Genomic DNA, 16381 nt, shown 5'->3' with positions numbered 1-16381 from the left:
TGGGTTAGGGATATATTAGGTTTATTAATAGCTCATCTAAGCAATTCTATCTTCCTTCTAAAAAATTGGACAGAGTCTAAAAAAAATCTTATATTTAAAACATTTAAAGCACAATTCAACAGACATTTGATTTTTACAACATTACTCTAGGAGAGCAATGCCACTCATTTTACAGACTGAGAAAACTAATAAGACATCACTAAAATTAATCAAGTTCAAATGACTTTCTCAAAGTAGCATGTGCTGACGGAACTCGAACTAAAGAAACCTTTCTTTCTGGACTCTTCCTGGAATTAAGGTAGGATATGGACTAAAATGCAATGTTTCTCATCTTTATTAGCAACATTCTAAAAAATCTTTGCACAGGAACAAACAACTATGTGTCAGACCACAGGAGATGGATTATGCTTTTACTGCAGAATATCAAGAACTAATAATGAAAGACTTTATCTCCTGCAGCATCAATGCCCTTAGGCAAAAATGAGTCTGATCCAACTCAGTTCAATGTAATAGATTTAATGAAAACAGAGTTAGCTTCTAACATCTGCTTTTTATAGGGAGATAACAACGGTACTATATTCTGAGCCCAACTGTGCTATTGTATTTCTAACTTCATCTTCAACAGCATATAGCCATTCTTTGGAGAACTTTTAAATTTATTCAAGGGTTGGATATTTTCAGAATATCTGCAATTCTCACCGAATCAGGCCCCATTAGTTGGCTAAGAGATCAGCAGTATACCCGAGCTCTAACCTGGGAGACCATGTGGGCATTTTTCTTTTTTTTTTTGGATAGACAAGATTTTTAAAATCTTAGTTAAATATATTTGTATTATAGTTTTAGTCCTTTCAAATGATTAAATTTCAAATGATTAAATATTTTATACTTCTTCAAAGTTTGCCTCTCCAGTATACAAATATAATTTACATTCAGAGTGATGGAACTACAGTAAATTATCTTCAATAATATTACATTTGTACAGATTGCTTTCTGCTATGGGCATCTTGTCTGATGTGTTTTCACTCAAGAAATTATACAGATAGCGTGACTTTAAAAATGACTAAGATGACAGAATATAACATTATAATAAGATATTTATAATATCTTAATATATTATATTTAAATATAATACTTTATATATAAAGTACATATGGGGTCCTTTTATACTTTTTGGAAATAAAGCAACATTTTATTCACTTTTATTCATTTGGCTGTGCTCTATTTTTGAAACTTGGAGGGTATTAAATGTTCACATGCATCACATGAAATAAAATGGAGGTAATCATGTCTTTTTAAAAAATACAGAATTTTTTATAGAAGAGATATGCATTCTCACCTGAGGCTGCTGTGGCATTTGTAGGGGTTGAAGCAGCTGCTTGAATCCGAGCATGAGGAGGAATAAGGATGGTAGCTAGAGGTGGATTACTTGACAGTTCTAAAGAAAAAGTAAGATACATATTAGAGCCCATTCTTAACTTTGTATGTAAAAACACTGTGGTAACAATAAATATAAAATACATTAAAACACTGGCTTAAAAGAAAAAAGGCACAATGAACGTACATCTAAAACTAAATCAGTAAGCTAGTAATCAACTTAAAAACAAAGTCCACAGAAATGTTGTACATAAAACTGAGGCACAATCTGCTAAAATTAGAGTATTTCTGAGAACTAATGGTATCAGCTTGGGAAACTGTACAGGTCAAAAGTTTGAGAATAAGCATATTACTAAGAAATATTTTTGCATCTTTCATTAACTTAAATGTACTAAGTTTTCTCATACTACTCTGACAATATTTGACTACAGGAATTGAGAGTGATGGTGTCATAGAAAAGAAAATAGAGGACTACTGTCCGTGTGTGTATGTGTATGTATGCACTACTGGTGCATGGACCAACCAGCCCAAGTATTAACGTGTCGTTGTTATTATTAAAAATAATAATGCTTTTAACTCCATTCTATTTTGGAGTTTTTTTTTTAACTCAGTAAGATTGTTATTTTAATTGTTAGTTTGATACAGGCTTTTTACCTGCATGTGGGAGTTTCTGTCAATTCTATACAGAATGGCTTTCTTCAAAGAATCAAGTTCTATATAGGCCTTAAGAAGTAATTTAAGATGATATTGGATCTAATGATATAGACAGATAGTAAGGAGTGTGGTAAGCTTTTACATATAAGTATCTGGTGTTAGCTTTAGGTAATGTGACTGTTCTCCTGGTCTGCCTGGGTTAACCCTGGTTTATTCTTGTTATTCCAGCATTTAGCTAATGACTGTTCCTTTTCACTCTAATAAGTGTTGTAATTTGTAGGGATAATTATACAACCATATTACAGGAAGACATTATTTTCTGAGCACAAAAGCATACATTGTGACAATTCACAGACATGGCATGGAATAAAAAAATTGAGTAATATAATCTTAAAGTAAATTTGCATAATATAACATTAACCATTTTAAAGTGTACAGTTCATTGGTTTCATCAGTTACAGCTGATTCTTGGCACCAGCTTATTATTGTTTTTGTTTTTACCAGAATCTTGTGTCATATATCTAATTTAGTACAAAATTTAGACAGATAGGTGCCAACTTGAATAAGTCAATAATGGGGCTTTGCAACAGACAGCTGATGACTCTGTGGTTCTAAAATAAAAATTAATGCAGGATGTGGAAATTATTCTTCATTAACCTAAAAGGAAGATTTACCATCCCAATTACAATTAAAATCTGCTAAAATAGAAAGGCTTCTTTAAAATCCATCCATCCACCGATCCATCCATACTCCCATTCTTCTATCAATACTGAGCATAGGGGATCCCTGGGTGGCTCAGCGGTTTAGCCCCTGCCTTCAGCCCAGGGTGTGATCCTGGAGACCTGGGATCAAGTCCCACATCGGGCTCCCAGCATGGAGCCTGCTTCTCCCTCTGCCTGTGTCTCTGCCTCTCTCTCACACATCTCTGTGTTTCTCATGAATAAATATATAACATCTTTAAAAAAAAAATACTGAGCATAAAACAGTGTGTTAAGTTCCAGGACAGAGAAAAAGGTAACTGTCTTTGAGGAACAGAAATTGTAAATAGAAGGACAAATGCACAAATAAGATAGCAAGAAAGGCATTCAACTTATTCAGGACAGGAGCACTTTTAAATTAAAACTCTCTACGACCAAGTGCCCAACATTTAAAAGAAAATCTAAAAAAGGAAAAGCTGACCATATGTTTTAAGATAAGACATTTTGACAAAGCCACTTTTAAGATAATCCTTAAAATAAACTGAGTATCAGTGGTCTGCAGTCACTTTGCTTATGGCCCATGCTGCCCACTTTCTCCCATTCATTTAGTCTTTTTTATCAGATCATCTATCTTTCTATGTATCTGTATGCCCAGTTGAGAGGACATGGTGGCTTTATGTGATAGACAGACAGGCATACATACACAGGCACAGGGCTTGAAAAAAAGCAACCTTTTTTTCCTTAGGGAGTAGACAGCCATTTTGGTCTTGAGTAGGGAGAGAGGAGTAACCATTGTAAGGAAAGAAAGAAAAGTGAAGAAAATAAGAGGCAAGAAAAAGAGAAACTATGGGATCCTGGAGGTTTTGCCGTATCCAAAGACACGGGGGAGAATAAGTAAAGCACACAAAAAACAAAAACAACTAGATTCTTAACCTAGAGTCAATAAGTAGCCTTTGGGTGGAAGGAAGGGCTTTTGCAAATTTGTTTGAATCTAACATTCTTAAAGTTAAGGAATTCTAAACCTCTCCAAAATCTGTAACTCATTGTTCTCTTCCTTGGGGTCCACCGTTCTCCATCTATTAGCTTTTCTTTACTTGAGAAAGGTTATTGTTGTAACTTCTGCCTCTGTGAAAGAGGAAGCCTCCTTATATTCTTGCTATAGTCCTGTTCTATACACTAAAGTGTGTCCCTTTTGTGGGGGCAGATTACGGGCAATTCTTTGGGGTTGGGCAAAACGGCTGTAATGATTTTCTGCTCCTGACAATCATTACACTGCCATCCCAGTCTCTTGTCTATCCCTGACGGTGAGTAGTAAGGAAATTGAGACAAGGAGTGTGGATATAAACTGCAAGGTGGGCGCAAGAATGTAAAAAGGGATGGTATTTTAGAGAACAGGAACAGCAAAGCAACAGAACCTTTCAGAATCAGGGAGAGTACATGTATTATTGAAGACAATAAGGAGTGTAGAAGAGACTAAAAATAAAAAGCAAGCTAATATTTATTGAATAAAGCATGTGCATTAGATTTGAGAGTATGGAGAAATTAAGGGAACAAAGTCCATAATACTGAAATGGGGCTATGTTTGGAGAAGAGGTAGGAAGAATAAGATCATGTTATCTCAGAGACATGGCTCAAAATAACATGGCACACCAAGTTCAGAGGTTTTAGAAAAGTTAATAATGATAGGGGTTTCTTTAACCAACTGCAGATGCCATGAAATTGTGCCATCAAAAAACCACATATCAGTTTATCAGGGAATATAAAAAATCTTTTGATGGTGTATCAATCATTACATGCTTCATAACCAAACATTTTATAATGGACAATTTAAAGAAAAGCCAAGTGAATTAAAAAATAGGTATCAATAAAACCAAGATAGGTATCAACCAAAAGGCCAACCAAATAACTAAATTTTGCTGCACTGTTGTTAATAATGCAAATTGAAGAAACATCCCATGAAAAGATAAACTATTCAGCCATACCTGACTGCCTGATAAACCAATCTTTTAAAATATTAAAACAAAACATAAATCAAGTTGACAAAACCTTAAGTATTCCTTAAACTTTCTATTCTTCCAAATATAAGAGTCCCAAATTTAATGCTAAGAGGTAGATAAGGAACCTTCTTGGTTGGTGGGGGCAGGGAGCAGTGGGTCAGTGGGCACATAGGGTTTATACGTTTGTTCAAACTGTGGACAGTGTGAAAGCTGAGGATAAATTTGAGAGAAGTAATCAATGTGTTAACCAGAAGGAAGAAATCAATCCCTTTGTTCACCAGGCCTTCTCTTACAGTATGTAATAAAATACCAGTCATCAGGTAGAAAGTTATCTTCTTCATTAGCTTTGAAACTCAACCTGCAGATCTCCAGAAGGGAGTCACTAAAAAAAGGCAGACTTAATTTTTCTTCTGCAATTAGTTTGAGGTCTTGATGTATGTATCAGGCCTCCTAAGTATATATGAAAATTGCCAGTGGTAGTCTACATAGTAAAAGTGGTACTTCTCTCACAAAAAGGTTTAGATGATTTCACATTGGGATGCCCATTTTATCTGTGTACTTTTTTACAGCAAGAATTCAAATGCTGGGATGTGCAACTTGATCTCACACTACTGAATTCTAATGCTGCTTATTTGGATTTTTTTAAAAGATAAATAACCCTATCAGAACTGCTCCTCCCCTCCCCTAACAATTCCAAAGTGCCCAGACAAAACCTGATCAAGTTTCTAACTAAATTCTAAAATTAAAAAAATAACTAATTAGAAGATCAGAAAAATAGTAAATAAATAATTACAAGGCTGACTGCTTCTTGGTGATACTAACAATGTTTAATGTGAGGACTACATAATATCTACACAAATCCATGACTACTTTGCCTTGGAATTGTCCAGGAGGGAGCATCACAATTTATATCAGTCACCCAAAAATGAATGAATTTAGTATACATTTATTTATTTTTTAAAAGATATTATCTATTTATTCATGAGAGACATAGAAAGAGAGAGAGAGGCAGAGACATAGGCAGAGGGAGAAGCAGGTTCCATGCAGGGAGCCTGATGTGGGACTCGATCCTAGGACTCTGGGATCATACCCTGAGCTGAAGGCAGATGCTCAGCCAATGAGCCACCCAGGTGCCCCCCCAACCTATTCTCAATTCCGTTTTCATCACTTCCTATTCTGTAACATATACCTACACTCTTTTTTAAATCTCTCTAATCCTTTTCCTATTTCCTTTAGTTTTCTCTATTTTTGTCCCTTTTTCCACTTGCTTTCTGGAACCTCTTTGCTATTTCATCTGCTTTCCTCATGTGCAGATACTCTTGTCTTCAAATCGCTTGAGTTTGCATGCTGCTCTCTGGCAGCTCCAAATATCCTATGTTAAATCTTATTTAAGCAGTTCTCCCTTCTTCTGGCCCAGCCAATAAGCCATGCCTCCTCTATATCTCCCTACAGAGCTACCAATCTCTCAAACAACCTACCTAAGTAATAGAACAGTAAACTCTTCAAACTAAATCATACTGTTTTGACAATCTTTACTTACCTTTGCCCAATCCCCAACTTGTCCTATGCCCTCCAGGGACAATACTTGATAAAATAACTTTACTTGATAAAATTTCATCCAAATTAGGTAGAAAACTGGTATAGGGGATGTAGGTGGGATTAAATGGAGACTCACATTTAAAGATACAAAGCAACCTATTTCCCAATATATTCTAGCCTTGAAATAGGCAAGGAATTGGTAAATAAAGAAAATAATGGTCCGGGTTGAAACTTCCTGATTCCACCTGCTTCCTGAGGTCTGATTCAGTTATGCCCCATCTTTGAGATTCAATGACTGAAGGAAAGAGGGTGTGCCAAAGGTCTGTCCAGGTTTCCAATGTCTAGATGCAAATGGTATCATCAGTCAGGGGTCCCAGAACACTGAAGCCCCAGTGCCAGAAAAATGAGACATTTGATTATCTGACTTGTGGATCCAGGAGGTCAAAAGAATCTCCAAGGATGGAAGGATGTTCATCTCTCTTCCTCCTCCAGCTGATTACAGAAATACTTGCTTTAATTATATGAGTGTAATACTAATTATCATTTATAACTAATGACTCATGGCATCAAAGTGCAGTTAGCTTTGTTGCTAAGCTTTACTTTAACACAACCCTGTGTTTTACTCAAGTGTTTAATCTTCATAGTTTTATTCAAAGGGTGGGTTTACCTTACTAATTAAAACAACACTAACAGCTGCTACAAGGAACATTAGAAATATCTAATACACATTGGTTGCATGAATCAATACTGTGTTTACTTAGAAGTGGCATGTGTCACTCAAACATTCATTGAGCAGCTACTACATACACATCAGGAATTATCTTTATTTCATTTGGGGGAATTAATACAGGCTTCATGAAAATTTGTGAGGATGGAGGAGTGTTTTACAGCAGAACTTCACTAACACTCTCCCACGCACAGTGTTTCCTATCTCTTGACTCTTTCTAGGTATATGACCAATTGGATGATTTATTCTTCTTTTTCAAGCTCTTGTATTACCCTGTTTTATTCTGGTCACTCATTAATTGCCATTAACTAATATGTGCTTTGAAGTTACATCCGAACAACAGTTACATCTTTACCTTGGCAAATAAGATCATCATTTGGAAACACTGATCCAAAATCACAATAGAGAGGATCAAATAGAAAAACATCAACACTTCTTCCCCTGACAGCTGTGTCCTTATACAGAAACACTGTTCAAGTGTAATAGTGGTGTAGAAGGAAAGGGAGAAAGTACTACAGATGATCACAGCCCAGTTTCAGAATGGCTGCTAAGATAGGGCATTTTAATGCTTAAAAAGGAAGGGACATATCTCAAAATGATGGCACTTTTCAATTTAATGCATTCAGTTTTATGGAAAATCATATTTCAAGAACATTTACAGAGTTTATTTGAATTGATACAGAGATTCATGTACATCCTTTTCACTGATATGCAGTCACAGAAATACTTGGAGCTGTAGAGATTGCACACTACATTTACACACACCACATTCAAATATACACATACTCTTTAAATCCTCAAAGATGTATATGTACATTTGGACATAAAGAGAGCCACAGTTATGTTTGATATTCTGGGCAAATATAATAATTTGAAATGTCAAAATAAAAGAATCTTCATTCCTTTTTAAAAATTTGTAAATACCAGACATTTGTAAATAAACTTTGAACTAAATTATTTATTCTTCAAATTGAACCTTTACTTTAAAAGGCATGTGTCAAAGCTGAAGTTAATACAAACTTTAGAGACTTCTAAAGATAAAGTTAGTTGATCCTATTAGTTTACAATATGAAAATTGCTCATTCACAAAAGTCTTTCCAATATTTTCAAGACCATATTCTAAAATCTAAGCCAATTTATTTTCCTGCCTGTTTTCTTATGAGTGTAATTTATTAGAGAACAGGTAAATAGCATTTACTAGGTCATGATTCATTATATTGCAATAAACTTAGCACCACACGCACAAAGAAATACCACTTCATACTCACTGGGATGGCTAATAAAAAAAAAAAAAAGAGGAAAATAAGTATCGGTGAGGATTGGAGAAATTGGAACTCTTATACATTGCTGGTGAGGATGTAAAACATGCAAACCACTGTGGAAAATAGTTTGGCAGTTCCTCAAAAAGTTAAACATAGAATTACCACACGACTCAGCAATCAATACCCAAAAGAATTAAAAACAAATATTCAAATAGTCCTAACAGTACTATTCAAAATAGCCAAAAGGTAGAAACAAACCAAATATCCATCAACAGATGATGGATAAACAAAAATGCAGCGTTATCTATACACTATGGACTGAATGTTTGTGTCTCCCTAAAATTCATATGTTCAAGTCCTACTTTTCAATGTAACAGTATTCAGAAATGAGGCTTTATTAGGTCATGAGGGTAGACCCTCCATGACTGGGATCAGTGGCCCTATAAAAAGAGACACAGAGAGGCAATCTTTCTATCATGTAAGGATACAGTAAGAAGGTAGTCATTTGCAAACCAGGAAGTAGGCCCTCATCAGACATCAAATCTACAGCACCTTGATCTTGAACTTCCCAGCCTCCAGAACTCTGAGAAATAAATGTTTGTTATTTAAGCTACAGAGTTCTCTGGTGTTTTATTATAGCAGCCTGCACTGATTAAGACATAATACAGTGGAATATTATTCATCCATAAAAAGGAATAAAATATTAAAACATTTCTATGACATGGATGAACCTTGAAAACATTATGCTAAGAGAAAGAAGCCATACACAAAAGGTTACATAATATATTATTTCATTTATATGAAATATCCAGAATAGGTAAGTCCAAAGGCAGGAAGCGCACTGGTGGCTGCCAGGTGTTGGAGGAGGAGTTAACAGGGACTGACTGACTGCTTAACGGGTGTGGAGTTTTCTTTAGGAGTAATGAAAAGGTTTTGGAACTTGAAGTGGTTGTTGTACAACATTGTGAATATAATAAAATGCCAATGATTTGTTTACTTTAAAATGGCTCATCTTATATGAATTTATTTCAGTTTTCAAAAAACTTTAGAAATTCATATAAAAAGTTACTTTAAAATTTTATTTTATTTAGTAATAATGAAACATTATTAGCCAGTGACTAAAGAACAAACATAATTACTTTAAAAATGGTACATATGAACAGTGAAATGAAATTGTGGATTTTAAAATCTGATTAAATAAAATGTTTAAGTAATATCTCAGTTTTGATCACCACATACAGGTGCATTATAGTATATACCTATATGGCTGAATATAAGAAGCATTATTTCCCAAAATGTATCCATCACAAATATGTTGTGTTTGAGGGTCTACACCAAGTTGCTTATTTAACAAAAGGCTTCCTTGATTCATGTTTTGAGAAACAAAGTATTTATTGGAGAAGATACTTAGTGTAAATAAAACCACAATCAATGCTAGTTCAGGAAACTCAGGTTCACCTGATCAAAGTGGTGAATAGAAAAAGAAAAAGAAAAAAAGAAAAAGGAAAAGGAAAAAGAAAAAGAAAAAGGAGATAAATAATTTAACATTAACTTAGTAGTTTCTGATGCCAAGATTCCACAGTTACAAGTGTTGCATGTCACTGTATACATAGCCTTTTAGAGGCCACTTTAAAAAGCAACCTAGCAGATAGTTCTATGTGCAGATAATAAAGATACTTATAGTACAAAGAAAGACCCCAAACCAAACATTTATGAAAATGGATACTTGTAGAATTTCCAGTAGTGGCTTCATATAGATTCAAAAGGTGCTTCATATCAAAAAATTTAAAAATAGCTCTACTGATGAGAAAGAAACAGGTGTAAAAGATGCATATAAAAAGTATTAATAAAATTGTTTTATGAAATTTGAGGTTAAAAAGTTCCTGAATATTAATTTTATATAATGCATAATTTTATTTATTTTTTCATTATTTTAAATACATTTGAGTTAACCCAAGAAACCCTTTTGGGATCTTTTTTTTTTTTTTCTTTTTCTTTTGGTATCTTCTTAATGGGAGAGTAGAGTATCACTTTATATTCATGGATTATCATAGTATATATTAAAGACTGAAAAGAGCTAGACTATAAAATATTACAGTGATTAATTCAAAAGCTAAAAGTGATCATTTGGGGATTGTGATTTTAATGTTCTCTATACTTCTTTTGCATCTTCAACATTTTCTTTAATATATATAGTGCTACTCTTAAGACAAAACAGTAAAAACTGAAAATAAAAAAATTTTTTTAATGACAGAGTCACAGAATCTGCTCTAGAAGAGTCTAACGTATTACCAAATTGGAGTAATCTTATCTATAACATTTGACATCATCCAGCTTTTTCCTAATACAGAGACTGGTATTTGGGGATGGTGGTAGGATGGAGTGGGGAACAACAAACAACAAAAACAAAACCACACACACAAAAAACAACAAATAAAAAGCACAACAAAGAAACCTGTTCCACTGTTAAATAAGTGAAAACTTTACTGATTCATCAATAATTTTATTTAGTCTCTATCTATGCCAGGGGCTGATATCATAAACTCAAATATGTACTATTCTCTAATTTTTTTGCTACTACTATTTTCAATTTTATAATCAGGAGAAAGAATACAGGTCTACATCTTTCTTCAGAAGATAATCTATGAGGTATTTTTACATCATTCTCAAAAGTTCCTTAAGTCTTCACTTTTCCAGGAAGTGGAATTCTGTTCCTTTATATACCCCACCTGCTATTTGATAACATCTTAAAATGGTATAGCTGGGACCTAAAACAACACTCCAGTGATTTCTGATCAGCCCTAAACAGTCAGAATTAATCCCAGGATATCTGAACATTTTTTCCTTTATGAATGTAGTTTCAGACTGTATCAGCACTACTAGTAGTTACACATTATTGACTGCTTAAGATTATAGTCAATGGAATCATCCAAGTCTATTTTGCCAGTAACTGAGGTCTTCCACATCTACTGCTTAAGCAATACATTTTCCCACTTTCAAATTTGGAAAAGTTTAAATATGGGGGGGGGGGGAATTCATCTTAGAATAAAGGAAATATAATTATTTCCTGGTCACAGAGAGCTTTCCATCTCCCTTCTATATTTTAAGCTTGACTAAGCTGACCAATCAATCAATTGACCACTTCTTGCTTGTTTTATCTATAGGAAATTGTACACTTTTAATGTGCAGTTTATGAAGAAAATCACAGCATCGAAGGCAGTGTAGTTGATTAAATGAATTACTTAGGGTCTTAATCTGAAAGGAAAGAAAAGTGAACACAGAAGTAATTAAGAAACAATGATTCTTCCTGGGTCTTTTAGAAAGCACCAGTACACAAACTCTGTTTTTTCCTCTCAGTATTTTCTCAGAAGCAGCCATGGTGCCAAGCTCCACAAGGGAAGAGAATTTCTCTATCTACATCTCTTATACAAGTTCTAAGAAAGACAGTTATATAGAATTCCATTGTTTCCTTCTGTTTATAAGTAAGATATCTGACTTTATACAAATACAGTCACCACCAATTTCACCAATTGATTTCCAGGTTTAAAAAACTTAATATAAACACTTGGAAAAAAATAAACACTTGGGAAGTAAGAAATGCTAAAATTCTAGTCTCAAATACAAACTTGAGGGTTAACTTAATAGTGAAATCTCTATAACTTCTCATGTGCCAAGATTTATTATAATCTGCCAAAAATGAGAGAAGCTATGTCTACTGGAAAAAATTTTATCTGCCACTATTTTGTTTAAAACCATACAAGTAGTAGCCTAATCAGTTGTTGGAAGGGATGTTTGCTACCTGTATAAGTACTTAATATGCCCACTTTCGTCCTACAGATTTTAATTAAAAGAATATAACCTCACACAGATAGGTAGCTTTCTCAGAAATGGTAAAAAACAGAACTAAGTATCTGGAATTACCTTGAGTGGTGAAGTTGAAGAGTGCAGGTGTGTCTCGCCCATTTGGTAGTTTGACATTTGGGTCCCTTAATTCATCAAAAAATGAATGTGCACAAGCTTCCAGTGGTGTCAATCGGGCAGTTGGTGTATACTCCAGCAGACGGCTACACAGTGCAATTGCCTCCGGTGGAGTCCGGGGTCGGAAGACCTGCAGTACAAAAAAAGGTAAAGAACAATTAATGCTTTATTGTAAGAATCTTAGCAAATTATCCTTTGAGTACTGAGTTAATTCCCACCACGTACAACAACATGGTTGCATTTGTGAGAGGAACCTTCTAGAATGAAAAGAGTTAACTGCATATGATTCACTACATTGAGGTGAACAGCTAATTACAAACTATATGAGGAAAACTCAGAGAAAAAACTAGGGGAAATTAAAAAAAATCTACACTTGCTAATCATAAAGCAGTACAATGAAATATGTACACAAAATAGGATATCATAGGCACAAAGAAAGGCTGGGTTCTGGAGGCAAGCACCAACTAGAAGAATATTAAAATTTTCTAAAAGTTTTGACTACTGTGGCAGTAGAATAAAAGATTGCCTCTTGTGTGTGATTTTTAGCAGAACTGTCAGTAATGGACAGCACTACTCAAATTTGGCAATCAATATTTTTTTGGGGAAAAAAGCTATTTACTTTAGCTTTAGCAATGCTAATGATCTGCTATTATCTCTTCAATAAACAGTCTTATTTGAAGAAATTCTTGAATACCCAGAATTTGACAAAATGTCCAAAACTGTTTTCTCAAAGAGTAGCTGTTATTACAAATATGGTCAGATTACCCTCATTTGGATGAATATTCTAGGGTTTTAATTAGGGAGAGAGAAATGTACTTTTCATTAAGAGCCATTAACTCTAGAAAAAGTCAACTGAAGGCTGTGCTGAAGCAAAATTCAAATAAATTAGTTTGCTTAAAAGAATAGAAAGCTTTCTACACATCTTTACCTTAAAACTCCAAATCAATACACAGAACTATGAAAATAGCTTTGCTCTAAATTATAGACAGTTGAAGAATAGAATCAGAAAGGGGAAAAACAAATAAACATAAACAGATGGACAGAAAGCCTTTGAAACTAAAGAAAAATGAAACATATTCCTTGATAGGTGGAACACAGACCAAATAGAAGGTGTGGTAGTGGCAGTGGACAGATGTATGTAAAAAGAGAGGCAGATATGTATAAAGGGAGGGAAATTGTGAAGGAAGGACATGTAGATTGTGATGAGGATGGAGGAACTGGGAATAAGGTTTCCTAATGAGAATGGCTCATGTAACATCTGACCATTCACTTGGACTGAATGTAGCAGAGACAGTTACTACTATAGAGCTCATTTCTTTTCAAGAGACTATTTATAAGAGTACTTCCTACAGTAAAAATCTCCCCCACCTCTGCCGCCCGTTTTTACAAAGTTTATTAGTAATAAAGATATTTTCCATGGAAATTGAGAAATCGGTTTGAGTAGGATCCTAAGAATTTATTTCAAAATGTCAAAGGCCTTAATTATTTATTTGACTATATTAGAAAACCCTCTATATGGTCAAAAATTGCTTTATATTTATTCTTTTGAGTGATTTCTGACTCCCCTTACTCAAGGAAACCTTAAAAGTATTTTATTATTTGAAATGGTTAGATCTTCCACTGTTCTTGGTCATTTTCCCCTCCCTTCCTTCCAGGCCAGGTCCATAATCAAACTAGAATATAAAGGAAAATAATCAGTGGAAAAACTCAGAAAATCTTTCATAAAAATATTAAGTATTACTGACATATTTTATCCCTGAGGGCTGTTTGCATTTATTTCACAGCATATGGATTTATTTTGCTAGCTAGTCTAAGAAAAAATGCTTTTGCACCAATATGGGAGTGCATAAGTATAATTAAGAAGTACTACCAAAAGTAGAAATAATTATCTCCTGCCAACATTCAAATGTAGGGTAGTTAGACAGTGAATGTATCTTAAATGAAAAAATTTCATGTTATATTACCTGAGGATTTTGAATTAAAGCTATTAATAAACCAGTACTATAAGCTTATCTCTAATTAATTATGAAAAAAAATCATCCACATTTGTTTGGTATCTTGTTGGTACAAGTCACCATGTGTGTTGGTACTAAGACACATATTAGCCTATTTGGCCAGGGAATCCTAACTCATGGAATCAGAGTTAAAAATAATAAGGAAGAACTCATTCCAAGAGCCCACATTAAAACCAAGACTTAAATCTACCTTTTAAAAAGAGTATCCATTATTATTTTAACTCTTTGAGAGATTTCTGATGAACAAAGCCTTGGTTTAGTACTCTATGGATAAAGGTTAAGTGGGAAATTACGTGGAGTCAAAGCCCAGTGTCTTCCAAAGTAGCATGCAACTTCAAAAAATTACAGTCCAAACTAGAAAATAGCTCCTCTGAATTATGTTTGTGTCTAAAGAAAAGGAAACCAGTAACAACTGAGATATGGCTTTTAATAATGAAGTTTCTAATGCTGTTTTATTCTTTACCCATTTAAATTGCTTAACATTCAGAATTTTTAGTTCTGTGCATCTTTGTTTATATTTATTTTTGTAAAGTAATTTTTAAACCTCTCAGGTCCTAAATTTCAGTCTAGATGTTAATACATCACTCAGAAGACTGACAATCTAAATATACCAGAAGTAAAACCTACCCCACACACAGTGGAAGAGAAATCACAGCTACCTACATTGTTTTTACTATTACACTTCTAGAATGAATAATGGTTTTAGCCTTTCTAAAAAAAGTTTCCCTCTAGTTTTATAGACCTGCCCTGAAATTTTGGGAAAAAAAAATTAAGTACATACCCGCACTCCTGAGGTGAAATGTCCTGTTCCTGACGAATCCTAAAGATGATAATGCAGTGAAATAATCCAAACAGGGGAAGTCAATCCAAAAGAGAATAGTCCAGCAAGGAAAAATATATCCAGTGTTATAAGAAATCCATGGTGTGGGGGGGGACATAGAAAATGTTTATACAGTTATAAACTTTAAACATCAGTCTCCACAGTAGCAAGTCCAAGTTTTAAAAATTATTTCACCACAGTGTATGCAAAAAAATTTTTGATTGCGCAATGGTGAGGCACAATAAAGAAACATTTTAATTTTAATTTATTATGTTCCAATGCCAGTGCGTTTATTAAAAAAATACAAAACCAAAAAAAGTTAAAATCAAAATGAAATCTAGAAGTAAACTTCCCAAAGTAAAGTGGTCTTCTACGACCTGGATTCATCATCCATTGACATGGCTGGGAGGGGGCATATTAGCCTGCTTTTAAAGATATCAGTTCCCAATATGCTAATTTTAATCTATTAATATATTCCAGTTAGACAGTATAAACATTTTTTTGCTTAATTATTAGTGATGAGAGGAAAGTAATAAATATATTTAATTTATATCACTACAGATTTCAAGCCAGATATTTTCAATTTGTGTGAGCTAAGAAGGATCAGGCCACCGCGGATTATTCTCCATTTTGGATTGACTTCCCTGCTAAAAGATATTTGCTGACATTCTCATTATTTTAGGATTCTTCAGGCAATTGACAGATCACCTCAGGAGTGCGGGTATAAACTTACTTTTTCTATTGTGGGCTTTGCCCCCTCATACCCTTGCACCCATTACTTAGTGAAAATAAATATAGAACATTCTTTCCTTTTTGGAAAAACTCACTGAAAAAAAAAATCCTACATCTTTGAGCACTACAAATTCAACACAGTTCCATGTGCAAATATGCCCAATTCACCCACCAAAAGCTAAACAAAAAATATATACAATAAACAATACAACTAAGGGGCAGTCACAGTTATAGGTGCCATGCATAGTAATGTGCACCAACACCTAGGCACAAGGGAGCCAAGTACGCAAGGGAGGTAGTAGGGTCTATTATGTCTAGGCATTGAGAACAAAAAAATGGCAGAACTCACCAGTAGCTGTGAATTCCCTTGGCTATTCTAAGAGAATTTAACATTCTTTTAGGATAGTTTCCAGTGGGGGAATTAATATTTTGCAAAAATAAATAATCCGCGGATTACTTTTAGTCTGCAGACTAAAATTTAGTACACGGATTAAAATCCGGCCCATCAGAATAAAAATCTCTCATGAACTAAAACACAATCAAGTGGACAAAAATAGAAAGCGAGACTAAAACAACTGAGAGCAC

The 16381-nt window shown here is 34.1% G+C and overlaps 1 protein-coding gene across 5 annotated transcripts in view; it reads right to left on the bottom strand.

Annotated features, from left to right (window-relative positions):
- The window catches only part of GSK3B (glycogen synthase kinase 3 beta), a 203109-nt gene that overhangs the window by 17133 nt on the left and 169595 nt on the right, over positions 1 to 16381 (bottom strand). For 4 of the 5 annotated variants that reach the window (XM_072811557.1, XM_072811558.1, XM_072811555.1 and 1 more), the window contains exons 9-10: positions 12173 to 12359; positions 1337 to 1435 (exon numbers count right to left, since the gene is read on the bottom strand). In XM_072811557.1, coding sequence (XP_072667658.1) covers positions 1337 to 1435; positions 12173 to 12359 — 286 coding nt within the window. Of the gene's footprint in view, positions 1 to 1336; positions 1436 to 12172; positions 12360 to 15025; positions 15065 to 16381 lie in introns of all 5 variants that reach the window. The other variant, XM_072811556.1, reaches the window with a different exon arrangement.

The sequence above is a fragment of the Canis lupus genome, chromosome 35 (genome assembly GCF_048164855.1).
Source record: "Canis lupus baileyi chromosome 35, mCanLup2.hap1, whole genome shotgun sequence".
In the NCBI taxonomy this organism is placed as follows: Eukaryota; Metazoa; Chordata; class Mammalia; order Carnivora; family Canidae; genus Canis; species Canis lupus.
This window is presented reverse-complemented; position numbering and strand designations above follow the sequence as displayed.